Here is a 23434-nt window from a genome sequence, read left to right as displayed (position 1 = left end):
TTAATAGCATCATCGATAATTTTAGTTTGACGGTATTACCAGTGTTTGCTTGTGTGTACTCACAGTCTCACATTCAATTCAAAGAAAAAATCCCAGAAATCACCTCCATGAAGAAAGTTCACTTAATTACAAGACATCTGGAGGTCGATTGAATTCAATAACCTGGGAAAACGAGTAACACTTAAACGAGTAACACACTAACACCACATCAATCAAACATCCATTCCATTTAAATTCCGTACTCCAGAGGCAACTTTGACTTGCGTCAAAGGAAAATTCACAAAGATCAGATAGGGTAAAAGCGTAAAACAGTAACTTAGCAGAGGCAGGCAGCATTATTGAGTTGACGTAACTTTGACATTCATTTATTTGACAGCATTTATTGCACCTTTACAAATGGGCTCTAAATTTCGGGCCATTTAACTCAAGTCGTACTCAGAAAGCACCATCTTTCTTTCTCTATTTCTCATACTGTCCAACCAGGCAAGCAAAAGTAAGAAGAGCATTTGATTTTTCTAAAACCCCCTAAACCCTGATATTTTGTTGTATGCAACGAACTAAAAGAAGATCAGCATTAAAGAGAAGAGCATCATAGTGATAAGAACACCTCTGTTGTCCATAGCATTTAATGTTGTTTTCTGACTTGAAAGAATCCACCATTAATGCTATATAAGATTTCGCTACTTGTCACTCTTCATTTCTACACGCTTTTTCCAATATTATCTCTCAGAAAAATAAATAGGTGTTTTCTGTTTCTTGGCATTTAAAGGCGTGGGGTTTCATTTATAGTGAGAGAACATTACCTTTTCATCTTCTTTGTTTAACTTCTTTGTTCAAGCTAATTTCAAAGCTTTTCCTTTGCAGATTGGACTGGTTTTGAGGGGCAGGTAGGTAGGTTGTAACTTGTAAGATAATGGGAAGAGCACCTTGCTGTGAGAAGCAAGGATTGAAGAAAGGGCCATGGACACCTGAAGAAGACGAGATACTTGTTGATTACATCAAGAAAAATGGTCATGGAAGTTGGCGTTCTCTTCCTAAACTTTCTGGTGAGCTCTTTGTGACTCAGTATCCGAGCCATCGGCATTTTAGCCACGTTTAAGTAGATTTCAAGTGTGAACCGCTTTATTTTGATGATAGAAACAATATTCTAAAAATTTGTCGTAGAGCTTTTGTTTGGCATGATCAGGTGCTTTGCTTTACTGGACTTTGATTTTTTTCTTCTTCTGTCTTATACTTGTGTCAATTTAATGCTTCACTTTGTTTTCTTGTTTGAATCCAAACAAAGTTTTATACAAAATTAAATGAAAGCTTGATCCATTGACTATTGTTGTCTTGTTCTTCATCTTCAACCTTTTGCTTTGTCTTTTGACGAAAATGCCCTTTTGTTCTGAACATTTTAATGGGTATTTCTGTCTTTTGGTTATGGTTATTGGGTATTGAATATTTTGAGTTGTGATTTTTCAGGTCTGCTTCGTTGTGGGAAGAGTTGTAGACTTCGGTGGACGAATTATCTTCGACCTGATATTAAACGCGGTCCATTCACTGTAGAAGAAGAGAAGACTATTATTCAATTGCACGGCATTCTTGGTAACAGGTACTTCATTATTATCCTATTTTTTGCTATGCATTTATTTGTCTCTAGGATTCTAGATTTGTAGTGTAGTTAATAAGAGGAATGTTTAGTTGTCTAATTTTGTGACTCAACATGGTTATGGGACTGTGGAATGGAAGTCCCAAGTGACTAACATGGTCCAGAAAATAAATAATAAGCCAAATTAAGTGGCTTTATTATAACTTAAAATTTGATTTGAGTTTACAGAAAAACTGTCTGGAATGGACATTCAGACTGTTTGAGGTGATTCTGTAGTTTATGCTTAAGTGGCTACACTTTCTGATAGAAATCGAAACATATAGTGGAAATTCAATTTTCTTTTTCCATGACTTGAAATTTTTGACGAATTAATTAAACTGGTCATTGACTGAATTTTGTCATCTGTTGACTAAGTTGCTTTATTGATTGAAATTGGAAATGATAAAACTAAGAAATTTGCGGTGAAGTAGTGCATATTGATATTTGAAATGATAATTGATACCTGTGGTGTTCGTGGTGTTGGTGTACCAGAATATGTTGTTGCCAACAATTCATCCCCCCCCCCCCTCTTCAACTTTTGATATGAGACAAGGCCGCCCTTGTTTATTCTCTTTGAATTATGTACTGAGGCTTGGTCCAGAGGACTCCAGATATGAAAAGATACCCTCTGAGAAAACAAACCCTGCACATTCTTGCTGCCTGGAAAATATAGGTCACAACCCGGTGACATATCTTTAAACTTGCAATGTTTTTGTTGTTCTACTTGCGTGTGGATTGACTTGCTTTTTTTTGTTTCTCCCTCTTTCTGTTACACTGTTAAACCAACTGATTATTGGGTAACCTTATAACCCTTATTGAAGTACAAATTATCTCCTTTGGTTTTGTTGTAACATTATGCCTTCAGGTTTTCTTTTATATACAGAGTTATAGGAGTCCTATGTGACAAACAATGGATCGTCGGATCTTCATTTAATGTATAGATGGTGCCTAAACAGGCTTTTGTACCTATAATTTTCATCTACCTAGGGATCTTTGCGTTTTTCAGATAACAAGATTACAAGATTATGGTGGAACCAAATGCTAAATATCACGACACCTATAATTCGTTATGATTAAACCAGTACCTTATAAAAGATGATATTGACATGTACAAATATGTATGTTGTTTAACTGTGTGCCTACATATGCCCTAATATAAAACTATGGAGGTTTCTTGAAAGCAAAATGTAGTGACATGCTTTCTCTCAGTAAAATTTCCGCTTCAGTAAGCATTGTTAAAACTCTTACCAGGATGGACACATTGGTTTCTCACTTTTACTTGTAGGATAGGTTTCTTGCTATTTTTTCATGGTTGGGGCTCATTAATATCCAGATGAAAACACTGAGTTGCTTCAAAATAATGGGATAAGTCGTGCTTTTATTTTGCTACATTTCAATTTCCGAAGCAGAAATTATCTTTGCTGTTGAAGTTATACTTTGTCTACATTTGGTTTTATGTTTGTGCTCATGTTGTTAATGCTCACCGCTTTGCATGTATAGAAGTTTTTGGTGTATATGGTTCGTCTTATCTGAGAGCTATAAAAGTAAAAGGTGATATGTGCATGTAAACTGAAGTGTTACTATGTTCATCAACTTTCAGGTGGGCTTCAATAGCATCTCAGTTGCCTGGGAGAACCGATAATGAAATTAAGAACTTCTGGAACACCCACTTAAAGAAGCGTCTACTTGGCATGGGCCTTGATCCACACACACATAGTCCTTCGTCGCCCTTGGGTCCAAATCCTGTCTCATCTGCATTTCCTTCAACACGTCATATGGCGAATGGGAGAGTGCCAGGCTTGAGGCAGAGGCCCGGTTATCAAAGGAGTCTTTAATGTTTGGATCTTCTCAATCCAACCTTCTATCTGTTGAGAAACCTGATTGTGACTATTTTCTCCGCATATGGAATTCAGAAGTTGGAAAATCATTTCAAGACTAGCAGCACAAGAAACAAGTCAGAGCCCCAACTCTCAGGCATCATCCTCAACAAAATCACGGAGTTTGTTCAGGGGTTAGCGCAGAGGTGAAACAATTCAATGCAGGAGCGTGCACCGGTTAGCAATCAACTTGAGGACATGGAGTATAAGAGCTGCAAGTTAGAAAGATACAAGGATGGTGTAGTGGCTGGATCTGATTCATCAAGCTCCACTGACCTTGATGATTCAACTGATATGTCATTGCAGTTGCTGCTAGACTTCCCAGGTGGCGATGAGATAAGCTTTTTCCAAGGGCATATTAACAATTACTCATCAATGTTTCCAAGCTTGATGATGGAAAGCTGTTTAAATTCCTCGTTCTGAATCATCATACAAAAACTTTGGGGGTGCGAAAACCAGTTGGATGAGAGTCAAGTTCATTGTTGTTGCTGGGAGTTCCTTCCCCTTTTTGTTGGGAATTAAGGATCTTTTGTTTACTCGAACTTAAAGTAGGAGTAAGTGTCAGCTCGCTAGGCTGCAGGATCTGTGGTAAGGTAAATATGATAGGAGAGATTCAGAAGAAAATCATTGTAGAGGCTTTGTAGTTACACACCTATATGAATATGTTCGCTCTTTTGCTATTTCAAGTGAATTAACCTTGTTTTGTGACATGTTAGTATGGCATTGCTTGATTTCAATTTTGTGATGTAATCTCAAACCCAATTCCCTTAATTCACATTTGGAGAGTGTGAGATCCAACCTTTGAATATAACTACTATGGCCAAAATAGGCAAGCATCCATTTATCCGTTCCTATTGGCACTCTGGGAAATTAAGGCAGTCAAAAGAAAATTGAGAATACTTGAATATACACACCATTTCACGCACTTTCGACACTAGGACATGGATTTCCTAATTCCTATGCTTGCTGAGTTGCTGATGCTACATTGTCCCGAAAAATTGATCCATCAATTATTTACCTTAGTTACTTGTACACTATTAAAAATATGAAAGGAAGAGTACATTTAAGATCGTATCTTACATCTTCACAGTTCACATTACATCTATCACCATCTATAATGTAGTCCACAGTCATAAGATTACTTGAAAGAACGATTACAGCTAAGTTCATATCTTCTACCATTCATTGACGCCTCCTCTATCCAATCCAATAACAAGTGGTACATCTGGGACTGCAACAAAAAGCATAGACACAGAAGATATGCCAGGAAAGTGGTCCATTGGTATTAAATATGATGCACCACTGGGCACGTGGATCTTCATTTACTCTTCTGAATTGAATGCACTGAACATGGCTTTGATCTTAAGAGAAGATGTCATACCTGTTATTGCAGATAAAGACAAGAATCCCTCTCTTCTCATTCGTAAAGCTAGGGTATGTGAAGGAGTGCACTTGATAAGTTGTTGTGTAAAATTGTCGGAGAAATATTAAAGTCCCTAACACTATTTTTTTCGCAAAAAGGCAAAAACATATGCTGGGTTGCTGGGTCTTCTGACTTACTGTGCTGAATCCTCTCTTTTGCTTTATACTTTTACACTTTACTACTTCACAGTTCAGACAAAGCAAAACAGATCGAGTGTCCGGCCCAGCCCAGAAGAGTTTTCTAGAACCTTAGGCGGCACTGATGAAGCCCGTGCGAATAGGGTCGTAGTTAGTATTTTAGTGTTAGGGAAATGGTGTAAGTTCCATTGCGTTTTTCATCTGCTTACACGCGACTCACCTGAGAACGATGCTGAGGAGCAAACGAAAAGGTACTTATTATTTTATTATTGGTTGTTATTTATTATTTACGTTTACGTTTCCACTTGGTTGCAATAATATTCATGGCAATGTTCAAGTAAAGAGACCAACGTTTAGTTTACACCATGTTTGCTACTAGACGCCACACACAATTGCACACGCAGAATTTGATTTCTCGTTATGGTTTTTTGTTAATCTCTTTAGAGTGTTGCCAAAAATCTGGAGTCTGCCAACACGATGTTGTTCATCAGGTGTACAATTGGATTGTACTGGGTCTACCCTGGTAGCCCAGACTTATCTCATGGTTCACCTCAACTTTTCTGGTTTGTTCGAATTCTTCATACCATTCTTTTTCAGGTCCCCTGTAATCAACTTGATACTTAGTACTCAGTTTACTATTCTTTCTTTGCAGGCTATGTATTTTTTGTCTGGTGTATGACGTTCTCTTTGTCGTTTCTGCTGTTATTGCCGGGCTTGTTATTTGCCGTTGTCTTCCATTTTAATTTGCAATCTGATTGTTAGGTTTCCTGACATATTGAACTGCTTGCTTCACATTCCACCATACTGATCTTTGACATAGGATTAAGTCAATTAACTTTGCTTAGCTTGTATCAATAGATACTAGGACACATGTCCTAGGACAAGATAGTCTCTTTCTCTCCTCTCGTTGCTGGATAGACATGCCACAAACTTCTCTATTTGAGTTCACATTCACTGGTTGTATGAGAAATGCATTTGTCCCGGTATGTTTGTGCATTTACATATACATATGCATTCACATTGTCGAGGTCATAGTCTTATGTTACTCTCATAATGTAAACTTGCATAGCTTTTTCTTTAATAAGTAGCTCATTAGTGCTTGCAATCACTGTAGAGTGTAGAACTTATAAGCTAGGTAGGTAACAAATACATGTGGAATTGTGCAGGATGTGAATGTTTTGGCTCCTGAAGGACGAGTAGGTGGTGCAACTGTCGATGGTGAGCAATCCACTGGTGCTATGTATTGGGAAAGGAGTGTGAGTGCTGGGACTGAGGAGAATGGAGTACCTGTCAGAGCACTTAAGCCTTTGTCAGCTGACGAGGAGAAGGTTGAAATTGATGGTTTTCTCATGTCCAATAAGTATCTAGCACTATATGACCAGCTTTGTGAGGTACATGGGTCGATAGTTTCCGATTTATTTTTGGTTGAGCCAGTTGTGAAGGGCAGCTTGGTGGAGAGGTTGATGCAGATAGTAGACGAGATCAGCCTGTCAAGAGGTAGGGTGTCTGATTGTTGTTGGAAGAAATGGGAGCAGTCTTTGGTGTCTGCTGAAAATGTGATGTTCAATGTTGATTGGTTGAGCCCTCTGCTGGGTAGAGTGAAGGCTCACTATGGCTTTTGTGTGCATTCAGTCAATGCAGAAGTTGATGCAGCTAAGGCAAATCCGGATGCAGCTAAGGCAGCTGTAGATAAGGCTATCACAGCTGTGGATAAGGCAATGACAGCTGTGGAAGCAGCTCATAGTCAGCTGCCGAAGAAAAAGTGAAAGCGGTGCAAGATGAAGCGAGCAATCTGGGTGGAGTACCTTTGGCAGATCCCTTGCTGTTCTTCAGTGATAAGTTTGGTTGTTGTATAATTGAGCATCATGAAAACAAACAGCTCAGTACTTTGGAGTGATCTTGGTAGACTTAGTACGTATCAGGTCAGAGGGGAGGTTACAAATTAAAGGGTTTAGTAATTGCTTGAACATATAAGCTATGCATATTTTGTCATCAATGTGGAGTGTGGAAAATTTCTTCATTGGCTGTTCTTCATTCTTTTGTTGCCATTAGCAATTTTCATTCGAGTTAAAAAATTAGGGATTAAGTTTGAGCTAGGCTGCAGGATCTGTGGTAAGGTAAATATGATGGGAGAGATTCAGAAAATCATTGTAGAGGCTTTGTAGTTATGCATATCTGAATATGTTTACTTTTCTGCTTTTTCACGTGAATCAACCTTGTTTAATCTGTGACATGTTAGTGTGGCATTGCTTGATTTCAGTTGTGTGCTGTAATCTCAACTCCCAATTGCTTGAATTCACATGCATTTGGAGATTGTGAGATCCAACCTTGGACTACAACTTATATGGCCAAAATAGGCAAGCATCCTTCTATCCATGCCAATTAGCACTCTGCGAAAGTAAACCAGTCAAAAGAAAAATGAGAATAATTCACGCGCTTTCGACACTGCAACCTTGTGAATGCGAAAGTCCACAAGGACATGGATTTCCTAATTCCTATGCTGGCTGAGTTGCCGAGGCTCCAGCAATATACATTGTTCCGAATTTTTTTCTCCACAAATCAGTTACGTTAATACCTTATATATTAAAAACATGAAAAGGAACAGTACATTTGTATACTCAAAATATTACAACCTAATGGATTTACTTATCTCTCGATCTCCCCTCTTTTTCACCCTCTATTCTTTATATACTGTCTCTTTTTCCCTATACAACATTTAAGATCACATCTTAGATCTCCACAGTTCACATTAGATCTATCAACGTCTATAGTACATTCCACAGTCATAGATTAATTGTAAGAACGATTACAGCTAATTTCATATCTTCTACCATTCATTGACGCCTCCTCTATCCAATCCAATATTAAGTGGTCCATTGGTATTAAATAGCTGGTTTTGTCCCGTTGTCCACTAATGGACTAGCGGTGCCCCCACTTCGGCCCAGCCCATGAAGTCGCAAAGCCTTTTAAGGCTTAACAAACTAACAAGATGTGTCGGTCACTCAAAAACAGGGCTTTGTCATGTGTGTAATAAATGTCTCTCTTCAATTTCTACTTCTCTCCTGAGTTTCCTCCTCAAATCTCCTCCGCCTCTCTCGTTCGTTCTCAACAATTCTCTCCGTCTGCACTTTTAGCAAATTTTCCACTCGGTCTACACATGGTAAGAGAAAAAAAATTTACAGCTTTTGTGTTTTCAAGTTGTAACCATTGAAAATTTGATATATTAGCCATTTTGACTACTTGTGTTGTATTATTGCTAAAATCTGGTTGAGTTTGAACTATTTGTAGAATTCCTTTTTTAACTGATGTTAGTATGGTTTTTATTTCCTCATTTTTTTTTGGTATGAAATCCTTTTACATTCGACATTTTGGTGGTAATTGAAGATTGTGTATTTTTCGTATTGTTTTTGCAGTTCTGCTGGTTATAATGATCTCTCCTCTCAATATTAGGTAATTTAACGTTGTCTTTAATCATGGATTTGTTTTATGCACCCACATGCTAGCTAGGTTACTCTCAGAATGTCAAAATTGTTATTCCTCTGTGTTATTACCACATGGAAAATGAATTCATTGATTTGTTTGAAATCACTAGGTCATGGGACGATGATATATTTGTCTGAAATGTATTAATCATTGTGTAAACTGTAAAGAGATGTTGGAGAGACCAGCTGTACAACATAAGTATAGATTTTTATGTTTGTCATCAGATGGGTCCATAAGTAAAGAAGGTTTTATGTTCTCTGTCGTCTGTTTCGGTTGAATTTTGTAGGGTGGTGTCTGCTTTTAGAACCATACACAGATTTTAAAGAAGCAGATTAGAGTAAAATAGACTATACTGAATTTGGTGCAAATAATTTGTTTAAGTAATGCTTACATTTGGAGATTTAGTCCGTTCCCATGGGAAAAATCCTGATTCCAGGCCAAAGGTATACTATTTTCAAAGTGAGAGACTACTTAAAAATTAATGTTGCCGTAAAAACAGGAAATATTTTTAACCATAATAGCCATGAGAACACAAAGTAGAGTGGTTGTGCTCATGACACTTATACCAAAGAGCTACGAAAGAAATTGTAATGATAGAACTGAAATTAAAGTAACCATAAATCAAAGTCTGTGTCCAAGTCATTCTAATGTGGTTGCCATACTTAAATCTGAGTATGAAGATGAGACTACAAACCATGGTGGAGTTATCCATCTAAAGTTCCATTCCAATGACTATATAGAGCTAACCAACTTTATAGCTGTGCTATAAAATCGCCGAGTACTCCCTACTCGGTGCCTAGCCGATCCGGTCAGCCCATTACTCCCCATGAGTGATCGGGGACGAGAAATCGCTGAGAAATCGGCCGATATTTCATTTTTTAAGTAATCGGGCCCGGGTGAGTTAATAGTGAGAAATTGGGCCTTTTTTTAAGCCTGCGAAACAGAAAAAAAAAAAGGTCTAAAACAAAAACTTTAGGGCTCGCGAAATCAAAAACTTTAGCAGTTCGTCTTCTCCAGCAGTTCGTCTTCTCCAGGTAAGCTAGCACAGTTCTTCTCCATTTTTTTTTTCTTCTTCTTCTCTCACTTCTCCTCCTCACTACTCAAGTTCTCTCTTCACTTCCCCTCACTTCTCATTTCTCAAGTTCTCATCACGTCCCTTTTCTTGTAATAAGAAATTGTTGATGCACTTGTAATAAAAAAAAAATCACGGAGAGAGATATAGAGCTGTTGGACTGTTGATGCCAAGTTTAGTTATGAATTATGAAAATGGGTTGGACTGTGTTTAGATATAGAGCTAGATTGTTTCTAATTGCAGCTGTCTGTCTTTGTGGTCATAATTTGGCTCACCGTTAATTAAAATGAAATCAGAGAGCATCGAACAAAAATAGAGCTTCGAGTGTTTGACCACTGTGAGTCTGTGATATGTGAACAAAAATAGAGATTCGAGTATCTACTGTGAGTCTGTGATATGTTAACTGACTTATTCCTTTGATTTTTTTTTCTGAAATTTAGAGATGTCGTCTTCGAGAGCTTCGAATGAGCCCGTTGCGAGTGCTGCCACAACAACTGCTGCCACAACCACCTCAATGAAGAGGAAGTCGGATGATATGGCATGGGAATGGGGTGAGTGTAGGGACCCAAATAACAAAAATTTTGTTTGGTGTACATTGTGTGATAAAAAGATGTCTGGAGGGATAAATCGGTTGAAGGAACATCTAGTTCATAAGAAAGGAAATGTGACGTCATGTCCAAAGGTGACCATAGAGATTCAACATAAAGTCAATGCAACATTACGGGAAGTAAAAAAGAAGAAGCTTGATAAGGCTAGAGTACATGACCTTCTTCAGAGACAAGATGAAGATGATGATGTAGTAGAAGAACAAGATATTTGTAGTGGTGGTGGTAATAGAAACCTAGGTATTTCCATTGGTAGAAGAAAAGCCATTGACAATGTTAGAGGTCCTCTTGATCAATTATTGACAACCGACAATATGAAGCAATCTACTTTAGATAAAAACAACCCTCAGAAGCAAGTTTTGAAGAAAAAAGCATGGCTCTGTATAGCAAAGTGGGCATACGAAGTTGGATTACCTTTTAATGCAGTTCGCCCACCAAGCTTCACAAAAATGTTTCATGCTATTGGAGAATATGAAAGAGATAACTTATTTAGAATTTAAAAATACTTAGTTATTTTGAAATATTGTGTTTATATTATTATTATTATTCCCCTACAGCTATGCCCCCGCCTAGCTATCATAATTTGCGGGTGACTTTGCTGAAGGAGGTGTATGTGGAGACAAGAATTTGTTAATTCTTTTAGACCGCACTGGTAGCTATATGGATGTTCACTTATGTCTGACTTTTGGACCGATGGAAAAGGTAGATGTTTGATCAATTTTATGGTGAGTTGTCCGAAAGATACAATTTTCTTGAAGTGAATTGATGCATCAGAAGAAGTTAAGGAAGCAATCTATATTGTGAGAATAATTAATGAAGTGATTGTCGAAGTCGGGCTGAGAACCTTGTTTCGGTAAGCTACTTAGACGTTTGTGTGTAGTTGACTAGTCGTGTACATTGTACAAAACAAGTTACTAAAAATCCATTTATCAATTTAATGATGTATTTTTTTTTTCAATAGTTTGTGACCGACAATGGATCAAACTATAATTTGGCGGGAGCAATGTTGGAAGAAGAGCATGGCTCGATGTTTTGACTCCTTGTGTGCAAAGCGCATTGCATTAATTTGATGCTTCAAGATTTTGGGAGTGGAGAGAAGACCGTATTGCCCAAAATAAAGTCTGCATTATCTGAAGCTAAAATAGTGGTGGTTTATCTCTATAACCATGGGAGAGTGTTAGCTTGGTTGGGAAGTTGACCGGGAGGTAGAGAGTTACACGATCTTGCGTGACTAGGTTTGTTACTCAATTTTACACATTGCGGAGTATGTGGGAGAATAGGCACCACGTGCAGGTGTTGTTTGTTTCTGAATATTGGAGAAATAGTGATTTTGCAAAAAAATCCAATGGAAAGAGAGTTGAAAGAATAGTTGCAAAAGAGTCTTTCTGGGATAATGTTTATTACTCTTGCCAAGTGATGGCCCCATTGGTGGATGTTTTGAGAATAGTGGATAGAGAAGAGAAGCCATGTATGGGCTATTTATATGAGGCTATGAAGAGGGCAGAGGGGCAAATTGAAAAGAACTTGGGGTTGGACATGGACGAAAGTGAAGACCATTATTGACAAGAGGTGGGAATATCAACTCCATCGTCCATTGCATGCAGGTAACAACTTCTAATTTTTTTTTACATGGATGTCAGCTTGAGCCTTGAGGTATATATTAAGTACTAACTCCAAATATTTTGGTATGAAGCCGGGTTTTATCTAAATCCATCAATCTATTTCAAGAAAACTAAAGCTCTGATGGAGATAAACAGTATAGTTAAGACGGGTCTTTTTAAAGCTATGACGGTGCTTATACCCGAGTCCGAAGTCGGATCTGCAATGGATGAACAGAAACTTTATAGAGATGCAGAGGGGACATTTGGAATAAAGTCCGCCATAAGTCGAAGAGCAACTATGCAACCTCGTAAGCTTTCATTTGACATAATAATTTTATTTAGCAATTTTTTTATTGTATCTTTTCAAGTATTGACTTTAACATCATCAATTCATCATAACATGTTAAATATAGACGAATAGTGGTTGTAATATGGGAGTGATGCTCCTAGCCTCGCAAAATTTGCAGTTAAAGTTTTATCGCAAACATGTAGTGCATCACCATGTGAACGCAACTGGAGTGTCTTTGATAATGTAAGTACATTAGAGTGTCCAAAACTACTTTAGTTATATAGTGGTTATCTCTATCACTATGTAATTATTTTTAATATGTTTTCTTTCTTTCTTCTCTCATTTCAATTTCAGTTACATTCAAAGAAGAGGAATTGCCTTCTTCAATCAAAATTGAATGATTTTGTTTACATTCAATACAATCGAATGCTAGAGAAGCGATTCAAAGAAAGATTGGCCGACAGTGATAGTGATCCTATTCTTTTGAAGGAAATTGATGAAAATGATGATTGGATCATACCGAGCGAGACGCAGCTTGAAGACTTTGTGGTGGAAGGTGATGACCTTATTTGGGAGCAGGTTCGAGCAGTGAGGGGAGCCGATATTGATGTGGGGCCAAGTACAAGGAAAAGAACCAGAAACTCGGTTACAATTCGTGACGAAGCCGATGAAGAAGAAGATGAGGTGGACTTTGAGGCCCACACAGGAGGTGGAGAGCAAGGTGAAGGAAATCGAGATGACGATGATGTCAATGGAAGTGATGACGATATTGATATTGAAGTTGGAGATGATTAATAGTCATTTGTCATGGACGTTTTTGCTGGCATTTTGAGTTTTTGTTGTTAACATATTCTCTTTGTTTGAAGTTTGAACTATTACTCTATTAGTAATTTAGTCTACTACTCTATTGGTACTACGGAGAATTGCTCAAGTGCTTTTAAGCATTTTTTATCTGATATTGGCATATATTCTGCTAATTTGTTTTATGGCGTGCGTTTTTGTTATATTTTGTTTCATTGGATTTGGTTGTCAGATATGCTAAATGGTTGTCAGGCTCCATTGTGTATATATAACTGATACTCTGATAGTTGTAGACTTGTAGCAACTTACAACTTCAATATCAATAAGTTGTAGTTGTATATATAACTGATACTCTGATAAGTTGTTTGAAGTTACAACTTACAAGCCTACAATTTACAAATATCTAATTGATATTCTGATAGTTGTAGACTTGTAGCAGTTTATGCTCTATTTCTTTGTTTCTAAGACTGTTGCTACTATAAAATTCATTTGACCCTTCTTCTGCTTCATCCCATATTGGCTGCACAAGTTGCTGCTACTATAGAATTCATTTGACCCTTTTTCTCCTTCATCCCATATTGGCTGCACACAAGTTCACAAAATTTTATATAAATTCTAATGGTCAATTACCAGTTACCATATTGGTATTTCAATATTAATTTATATGTAACATGTATTTGTAAAGAAATATAGTGTTTTAAAAAATCACCCGAGTAATCCCGATTAATCTCCGACCGAGTAGACCTACTCGCTCTTCCACCGAGTAGCGGTTTAAAAAATCGCCCGAGTAATCCCGATTAATCCCCGACCGAGTAGACTTACTCGCTACTCGCACTTCCACCGAGTAGCGACCGAGTAGCGATTTAACTGCCCAGCTTTATAGAACTTGTGAACTTATGGTATCCGAGTCTTTGTCCAATAACGACCTTCTCACTTCTAGGAGCTCAGCTTTAGGCTTTCTACTCCTATTTATAAGAACACATACTTCCTGCAATATTTATGTTGCAATATCTGCTTTTTAATTGAGCTTACTGATTTTCATAGATTTTGGAAAATGTTCTGATTCTCTTAAAATTGTTATTGATTTAATGCCAGTTCTTTCCGCGTAAAAACCTCCACGTCTTCTTTCTCGAACCTATCTCCTTTGCTCGGTGTTTCTTCTGCTTGATCAGTTTGTGACCTTACACTTATTTATTGGTGTCGAACTTTCCAGCTAGAGATATCTCTGCAAGTAGAACTCTCCACTTCAGACATATAGAGAGTGTGGTCTGATGATAAATCTATTGATTGACTTAACATATCATAGTTATATGTCTAAGATAATATGGGAGGAATCATGACTGCCGTATTATACTTTAAAAGTGGTTTGCTCCAATAATTAACAGGTATCCCTTAAAGTTTGTATCGTCTATGAAAGTAATATTTCTTATTGCACGATTCATGCAATTGAGACTATGTTCACTTTTATGTCTTCTGTTTGCTCAAAATTATGTTCACTTTTATGTCTAAATAGTTGACTTTGGTCTCTCCTCTACAAATTTGGTTCCACCTCCTTTACAGGTTTTACAGGTCTATACTAGACGATACCCAGAGCGCCAACTTCTTTCCCAAGACTGCCAAGCGCCTTCTGCCTCTCCAGGTTAACCACTCGCCACTGATTCACCTTTACCAGGTATTGAGCCCTCTCCTACTTCTACTGTACCAGTTCACATTGATGACTTGATGTTGATTTACCCGTTAGTGATAGAATTGATACTCCACCTATTGTTGTTCGGAAAGAGAAGCGCACTGCAGGGTTACTTGCTAGATATTGTAATACAGTGGTGTATTCTATAACTGATTTTACTCTTTATCGTACCGAGTTCTTCAATAGCAAAATACAGAGTTCTTGATCTTAAGCTGCTGCAACAATGGGAAACGATTGGAGAAATTTAGTTATTCTTCTTCCATCTCAACTATGTTTTGTTGTTTTAAAAATGGGATTTTTCTTTCTCTTCATACATATACATACAGACAACCCTAAGTTTTGGGTTCGTACGGACTAAACCCTAGGGTTTTTATTTTTTTTTATTTTTTTTCAAAATTTTATTTTACTTGAATAACAGTGTTAAAATATTAGTAGAGCTACATTTTACATGATTATAATGCTTACTGCTTGTTCAGGGGTTGTTGAAGTAGTGATTGGTCAGGTTATTTTTATGTTTTACTTCTAGGATAATTACTCTGTTTGATTATGATGTGTTTTGTTCGGATTTTATTCTTGGTTGTTGGATTTGGATATGACAAGTACCTTTGCTTTCAGTTTTGTTGAATGCCTAGTTGATTTCTGCTTGTTAGCTTTTATTATAGTCGGCTGTTAGGTGCGTGTGTTTCAAATGATTTGTGCTTTGGAATGTAGGCATGCACTCTTACTGCAATTTTCTTCCACCTATGCATGATTAGTTAATTATTGTAGCTTTAAGATAAAACTACAAAACTAGTTTTCAAACCCATTCTACGAACGGGTGCTGTTATATTAAATTATTCTAAAAAATATTAGCAACTATGTATAGCTATGAGATATGAAAATTATATTAATCACTTTTTCAAATTTTTGCACCACTCTCTATAAAAAGGAAGCGCCAGAGCTTGATAAAACCCATTGACTTCTTTTTGTTGTTAGGTTTAATAATAGAAGTTTTGTAAGAATGCCCAATGTGGCGAATATAATATTGAAGCTACTTGAATAGCAACGCATTCCCAATCATAATAAAATAATTATGATAAACATTACTTAAAATGCAAAACTATATTTGTCGAGACATTTATTTGGTTATTCCCCCTACATATAATAAAAACATGTTTTAGGGTATTAGTTTAATACATTTGCATCAAGTTTCTGATTTTCCATTAATTATTCTTTGAGGTTAGTTCAATGTAGTACGCTGCATCCAGTTTCCAATTTCTCTTATTAATTATTCTTTGAGGTTAGTTCAATGCAGTTGTGTCAAGTTTTCGATTTTTCGTTAATTATTATTTGAAGTTAGTTCAGTGCAATTGCATCCACTTTATGATTTTCTGTTAGTAATTCATTAAGGTTAATTCAGTACAGTTGCATCCAGTTTTTTATGCTTCGTTAATTAGTCTTTATGATTAATTCATTACATTTGCATCTAGGTTCCAATCTCCCGTTAATTACTCTTTGAGGTTAGTTCAATACATCTGCATCCAGTTTCTGATTTCCCGTTAATTATTTTTCTAGGTTAATTTGATGGTTTACAATTTCTAGTCATTGAGGTTAGTGCAATGCAGTTACATCCGGCTTTCGATTTCCAGTTAACTATTCTTTGAGGTTATTTCAATGCATTTGCAACCAATTTCGGATTTTCCGTTAGTTAATCTCTGATTTTAGTTTAATGCAGTTGCATCCAGTTTACGATTTTCCGTTAATTATTTTTTGAGGTTTGTTTAATGCAGTTGCATCCAATTTCCGATTTTATATTAATTGTTCTTTGAGATGAATTCAACGCATTTCCATCAAGTTTTCGATTTCCCGTTAATTATTTTTTGATGTTAGTTTAATGTAGTTACATCAAATTTATAATTTTCCATTAATTATTCATTTAGGTTAGTTCAGTGCAGTTTCATTCATTTTTCAATGTTTCGTTAATTAGTCATTCATTTAACCACACAATGTCGATACTCGTTTGCACTGTGTGGTTAAATCGCTACTTTGTCGATACTCGTTTGAAGAGCAGGTAGTGATTAGGTTTATGCTAACTAAGAGTGTAAAAATGTTTTTCGTTACAAACGTCATCCTAGCTACTTATCTAAATTAGAAACGGATAACTATATAAAATAGAATTGTTTTTAGTATGGTAAAGGCTGGACCAGTCCAAGTTTAGTATGGTATTTGCAGACTTCATTGGGGCAATAGCTTTCCGTCACAATCATGTATCATTACTATGAAACTTATTAATGACAGTAGAATTTTTTCCTAACCATAAGACTTCATTGAACGCCACAGAAAATTTTATTGAACACCCAAAGCTCCATCCACGTCCAACAGGTTCGCTTAAACCCCAAAAACCCAATTTTCCAATCTCTCGAGGTCGCCTTTTCCTCTAGGGTGAAAGTGTGAAACAGTTTGTTGCGGTGTCGTTCACCCTCTGTCATGCTAACTCAAGAAAGCTCTCAATCTCCAGAGAAGCTGCAACTTGCAGAAAATAACGCAAACAATCAACCCAAGCTAGACCACAATAGTAGCAAAAAATGACATTATGAATATAGAATGGGCACTCAGCCAGAGTCGCTTGATCATACCACCCAATCGATTTACATTGTGACTCCTGAAAATAAGTCTGACATACCGGACTTCCAGAGAGTGCGGGAGATGCAAAGACCACTGTAAAGCTTTACATAGTAATGAAGCTAAAGAAGTACAATCATGGGCCTTTTCAAAAGGAAAAAATTTGCCAAACCCAAGAACAAAGTATCTATTGGCATATAAGTTAAACATGATTAGTTCACATATTAGCACCTAACAACTTTTGATAAGCAAAAAATCCCAAACCAACCCAAATTTGCAATGGGCCTCATGGTTTTTATCACAAAGCCCAAGATCTTAAAAGAAAAGCCCAAACGTTGCCTGTGATTGGGCCTCATAGTTAGTTAATAAAAAGTTCAAATATAATACATGAATAGCACTTGTCATCAAGTAAGACAGTTTTTTGTTGATGCTTAACACGTATGTGAGTTGTTGAAGTGAGTAAAGTAAATGGTCATCCTTTCTCTTCCTCATTTTCTGAAAATCAAATTGGTTAAAATATCGCATTTTGTTTTTCTGAAAAACTCAATTACAATAGTTACAGGTATCCTTTCCTCTATTTTGAATTATTTCATTAAGAAATATGAATTCTGAACATATGGTACTTGTATGTACAATTTTGAACTACAATAGAAGTCTTAGACACTTTTGATAATGAGATGAGTGTAGGAAATGTTATCTTTTTATCATTATTTTCATTTAATTGAATTGGGTTGCCAAATTTCTTATCCGGAAAAAAAAACATTATTGTGATATTGAAATTATATATCTAAAGCTAATATAGTTGATATGGTAATTCAATTGATTTGTATTTGTGTTTAATTTTTCAGTTTGTAAATATTTTTTCTTGGTCTATTTCCACCTTTCTCAGTTGAGTTAATTAGGCTAAATTGCTCGAATTTCTCATATCTTGCGCTAAGGCATAGGTGTAGTCGCTTTTACTATTGAGATACGAAACTAAATCAGTTGGAAGTTCAGGCCAACTGGGAAGGGCCATTCATTATATCATTAGAGATGAAAGGGAGTTCTGATCTTGTAGAATTTGATTTCTATTATAGTCATTTCTCTTTAGACGAATCCTTAGTTTTTGAGTGTATCCTCACCAACTCTCATTACTAATTATTATCATGGGAAGACATTGTTAGGATGAGTTTTCAAATTTAAGTATATGATCCGTCAAATAAGGAAGTGATTGTTTAATGCACTATTTTAATTTTTTTTCAGGTTATCTTGGAATTTTATCAAAATGGAAGTGTAAGTTGAGTTCTTACGAAGTATATTAATTTGGATAAATCTGATGAAGAGATTGTTTTTCCTTGTCTTAAAACGAAGAGCATTCAAGAATTTTAAGATGAAGGAAATTCAAGTGGTCGGAATGTGAATACTAAAAAAAGACAAAGAAGAATTTAGCAGTAAAAGTTGCTGATAGGTATTTTTTTATCATTTCCTCTTTAATTGTATACTTTATATGATTGCATTTATTTCTCTTGCGGAATTAAGGTTGTTGTTACTACAATTTAGGTCTTCTAGGCAATGTTTTCTTGAATTGGTCCCTTGTTTTATATTTTAGATACCTGTTTTGATTAACTTCTTGAAGATGGTTAGAGTAGTTCTTCAAGTGATCCTTGGGTGGTGTTCTAATATGTGTGCATCTGTGTTGCATGGGTACGCCTATTATTCCGGCTAGAAAATCAGGTGGTCGTGTCGTCATCGACAATCGGCTAATCGCATTACTCCATTACGATTCGGTCGCATTTGAATCTATTTTCAGTTTCAAAGAAAAAAAAAAGAAGATTAAGAAAGAAGGAAGATTAAGAAAGAAGGAAGAAAGAGAGAAATAGAATAGACTAACCTGAATTCCTGAGTGGTGGTGGATTGATGTGGATAGACCATCTTCTTCTATGGCCGGTGGCTGCAACCCAGATCTAAGATCTAGGGTTTGTTTGTTAACTTTGTTTTAATAAGGGATGTGGGCTTGGGCTATTTTGTTACTTTTTTCCATAGATACTTAGATAAGATTAATTGGGCTTTTAATAAGCAATGTGGACTTGAGCTTTTTTAGAATGGTTATATTCAAGATCTAAAGTTAACAAAAACTGTTTTAATTGGCTAATGGGCTTTATCAAAATATATATATATATATTTTTCTATTTAAAATAATTTATATTTTAATAAAATATAATATTAAATTAAAATATTAGCCGTGTCCCCGTGTCTTGATTTTTAGACCTCGCCGTGTCCAAACCGCCGTACCCGTGTCTAAACCCGACACTCGTACCCGTACCCGTACCCATGCAACACAGGTGTGCATGCATGATCTTGATTAGCCGAAGGTTATTTATTTTTGTTTGTTGTTTAATTGACTTGTAATGCCCTGGGGTAGGTGTGATAGTTGGATTTGCTTACAAATGCATTAGATAAGGGCATTGTATATCAATGACATGGGTTTAGGCAATTGGAAGGGATTATTGATCCATTCCCACTTCCAGCAGGGAAATTGGTTAAGTGTTTTGGCAATTGAACATAAGTAGTTAACATGTTTTTTACTTATTTATTCTTTGTGTCCTTCCTATTTGTAGTGTGCGAGGATCTGTATGGAGTCTCTTCACATTCTTAGTGATACATACACATGTACCATACACATCCGTTGGTGGTCATATTTAGGTCCATACAGTGTGTATTATCCGTATAAATAAATGTCTCGTTCGTTCTCAACAATTCTCTCCGTCTTCATCTTTCTTGCTCGTTCTCAAAGTGGGATTCATAAGGTTTGCTTCATGGGATTTAGCATATCAGTCATGATTTTCTGCTCTTTGTGTGTGTTAGATTTCATTCCTTCTTCTGCACTTTTAGCAAATTTTCCACTTGGTCTCCACATGGTAAGAGAAATTTTTTTTACAGCTTTTGTGTTTTCAAGTTGTAACCATTGAAAATTTGATATATTAGCCATTTTGACTACTTGTGTTGTATTATTGCTAAAATCTGGTTGAGTTTGAACTATTTGTAGACTTTCTTTTTTACTGATGGTAGTATGGTTTTTATTTCCTCAATTTTTTTGGTATGAAATCCTTTTACATTTGACATTTTGGTGGTAATTGAAGATTGTGTATTTTTCGTATTGTTTTTGCAGTGCTACTGGTTATAATGATCTCTCCTCTCAATATTAGGTAATTTAACGTTGTCTTTAATCATGGATTTGTTTTATACACCACATGCTAGCTAGGCTACTCTCAAAATGTCAAAATTGTTATTCCTTTGTGTTATTACCACATGGAAAATGAATTCATTGATTTGTTTGAAATCACTAGGTCATGGGACGATGGTATATTTGTCTGAAATGTATTAATCATTGTGTAAACTGTAAAGAGATGTTGGAGAGACCAGCTGTACAACATAAGTATAGATTTTTATGTTTGTCATCAGATGGGTCCATAAGTAAAGAAGGTTTTATGTTCTCTGTCGTCTGTTTAGGTTGAGTTTTGTAGGGTGGTGTCTGCTTTTAGAACCATACACAGATTTTAAAGAAGCAGATTAGAGGTGCGTTTGTGTGTGGTATTGATCTTAGTTTCACAGAGCGGGAGAGAGTGTGGGTGCGGGAGAGAGGAGTGGATGCGGGGAAGCAGGTGTTATTAAAACTGACATAGGATCAGGAGCGTCCAATGTGTAATAAATAAAATAAAATAAAAATAAAAATGATTACTTGGTTACCATAGAATGTATTGTTGGAAGCATGACAAATATGGAATGGAGTCATTGTTGATGCAGACAGTAAACGAGATCAACCTGTCAAGTGGTGTCTGATTGTTGTTGGAAGAAATGGGAACAGTCTTTAGTGTGCTGAAAATGCAATGTTCAATGTTGGCTGGTTGACTGGAGTGAAGGCCCAGTATGACTTCTATGTGCAGTCAGTTGATGCAGCCAAGGCAGCTGTGGATACGGCTATGGAAGCTGTAGATAAGGCTATGGAAGGTGTGGAACCAGCTCAGAGAGTCGTCTGATTATGGCTGATGTTGCACTGGATGCGGTTGAAGAAGAAGTGAAAGCGGTGCAGGACAAAGCGAACAATCTGGGTGGAGCATCTTTGGCAGATGCTTTGATGTTTCTTCAGTGATATGTATCTGTGTGGCGGCTGTTGTGATAAGTTAAGTTGGCTGTTGTATAGTTGAGCATCATGAAAACAAACGACTCAGTAGTTTGTAGTCTTCTTGATAAAAGTAGTACGTATCGGGTCTGAGGGGAGGTTACAAAAGGTTTAGTAATTGCTTGAACGTATAAGCTATTCGTCTTTTGTCATCAATGTGGAGTTTGTAAATATCTTCATTGGCTGTTCTTGAATCATGTCTGTAATATTGAATCATGCTGCTGGTCCTTTCATTGCCAAAGTATATTAATTGGGTCCATCGTGATGGTATTGATACCCGTGGGTTTGTGTAGCGTATTTATTCCTATGAATCAAATTAATGATACTAAGTTAGTAGAATGGCAAACAAATAAGCTAACGGCCAAAGTGACTTTAAGAAACAAATTAGGAAGCGGGTAGGGGACAAATAAATAAAGAGAAATAAGTAAAGGAAGCTAGAGGAATAAGAAACAATATGTAAGGTTAATTAAACTAAACCACCCATTCTTTTATTTAATATCCTCATTCTATTTTCTCCCAATCACACCAAGTCAATATTTTATTTAATATCCTAACTGCTCTTGTTGGGCCTTGTGTTTAGTGTAAGTTACGACACCACTTTGTGTTTGCTGTAAATTCTTCTGCGGTCTAGATATACCAAAATTTCTTATTATTGTTAGTGCAAAGAACTATTCAATGTTTTCACCACATTTTAACTGTTATTGTAGACGTCATGTTCGATGGTCATGAATTAGTTCATCTTCGAAAACTGAAATTGGTTACGAGAATAGACACATTTGGTTTAGAAGAATAGCAAAACTGTTTTTTAGTTAGCAAACACTCATGCTTGGCAACTGATTTTGCAAAAGAAAAACAAATTTTTTTTTATACAGTTAGCTTATTCTAGAATGTGAAGTTTAACTGGATTTACTTTGAACTCCTAATTCTGGGTAAATGTTTTTAGATTTAACCATCAATGATTCTGGGAAAATGTTTACAAGTTGAATTTAAGTCTTGGGGAAAATCATAATGATTTCACCACCTTTTAATAATATTCAAATTAAGCAAAGTTGGAATCTTATATGCCTGATTTTGGCTTGAATAGTGGAAAAAGTCTCAAACATTGTTGCAAAATAATGTTGTTTCTCTCTTTTAAGATTGCTTTAATACGTTATATGTCACCTTGAATTGATAGCTTGACATATTTATGAAGCAATTGATTTGAGCTCAGTTTAACTTGTAGAGAAGCTAAACAATTGTCTCTTGAAGCCCTACGATCTAGAGTTCGGAACAAATGTTAAAGACATAGCTGAGCATAGGGGTGTCAAAATGGCTCTCAAACCCTTAGCCCGCCCGCCCCAACTCGGCCCATGGGCAAAAAAAGCCCTCAAAATGAGGCCTTCACACATTCGTGGGCTGGGACGACCCGGCCCTCAAGCCTTTGATGGGAGGGTAAGGGCCTATACTTCAAAACTTAAGCCCGGCCCTCATTAGGCCCTCAACATTTCTTACATATATTTTAATAAAATTTTTAACAATATATTTCATTTTAACATTAATATGCTAAAAATCACTTAAAAGAACGCTTGTCTATTAAGTTTGCCAACCTTATAATTTCATTATAATATTTTATGAAATGAATTTAATTGATCTTAATTGACTAATACAACTTTAACAAGTTTTTTTAGTAGTTTGAATGTTTAATTGTGAAGTGCATTCGATTTTATCATTTTTAACTAATGTTTCTAATTTATTTTGTAAATCAAATGTATAACATAGTATCCGGCCCTCACGTTTGGCCCTCAATCCCGACCTTTCAAACCCTTTCGAGAGGGTTGAGGGGCGGGTAAAGTCTAAGAGATTTAAGCATTGGCCCGACCCGACCCGACCCTCAAAGTAAATGAAGGCTGGCCCGACCCTCAAAGCATGAGGGTTTCATTGTTTGAGAGCCGGGCCAGCCCAACCCAGCCCATTTGACACCACTAGCTAAGCAGCAAAAAATAGCAGCAGAGATGGAGGCTTTCTGATGGATTTTACAAGACAACTAGGAAAGGATGTTGCTAAATTTACTAAACAAATAGCAGCAGAAC

The 23434-nt window shown here is 36.4% G+C and overlaps 1 protein-coding gene and 1 pseudogene across 3 annotated transcripts; both read left to right on the top strand.

The window, feature by feature from the left end:
* Positions 1–499: 499 nt before the first annotated feature.
* On the top strand, positions 500–4217 carry LOC147523892 (transcription factor MYB17-like; annotated as a pseudogene). Its single transcript, XR_015217865.1, has 3 exons — positions 500–1046; positions 1465–1594; positions 3231–4217. The product of XR_015217865.1 is annotated as a transcription factor MYB17-like (transcript).
* Positions 4218–4406: 189 nt separating this feature from the next.
* Positions 4407–21643, top strand: LOC147523891 (uncharacterized). Of its 2 annotated transcripts, XM_086600650.1 has the most exons (9): positions 4407–5318; positions 5512–5630; positions 5720–6050; positions 6234–8227; positions 8481–8517; positions 14479–14590; positions 18449–18653; positions 20355–20391; positions 20990–21643. In XM_086600650.1, the coding sequence occupies exons 3-4, from the start codon at positions 5988–5990 to the stop codon at positions 6831–6833; spliced, it is 663 nt and encodes a 220-aa protein (XP_086456776.1). In that variant the 5' UTR covers positions 4407–5318; positions 5512–5630; positions 5720–5987; the 3' UTR covers positions 6834–8227; positions 8481–8517; positions 14479–14590; positions 18449–18653; positions 20355–20391; positions 20990–21643. The 2 variants fall into 2 exon arrangements, 1 of the variants encoding a protein (XP_086456776.1); XR_015217880.1 differs by lacking the exons at positions 4407–5318; positions 5720–6050 and having other exon boundaries at positions 5386–5630.
* Positions 21644–23434: the final 1791 nt, after the last annotated feature.

Source organism: Coptis chinensis, chromosome 1 (assembly GCF_015680905.1).
Source record: "Coptis chinensis isolate HL-2020 chromosome 1, ASM1568090v1, whole genome shotgun sequence".
Lineage (NCBI taxonomy): Eukaryota > Viridiplantae > Streptophyta > Magnoliopsida > Ranunculales > Ranunculaceae > Coptis > Coptis chinensis.
This window is presented reverse-complemented; position numbering and strand designations above follow the sequence as displayed.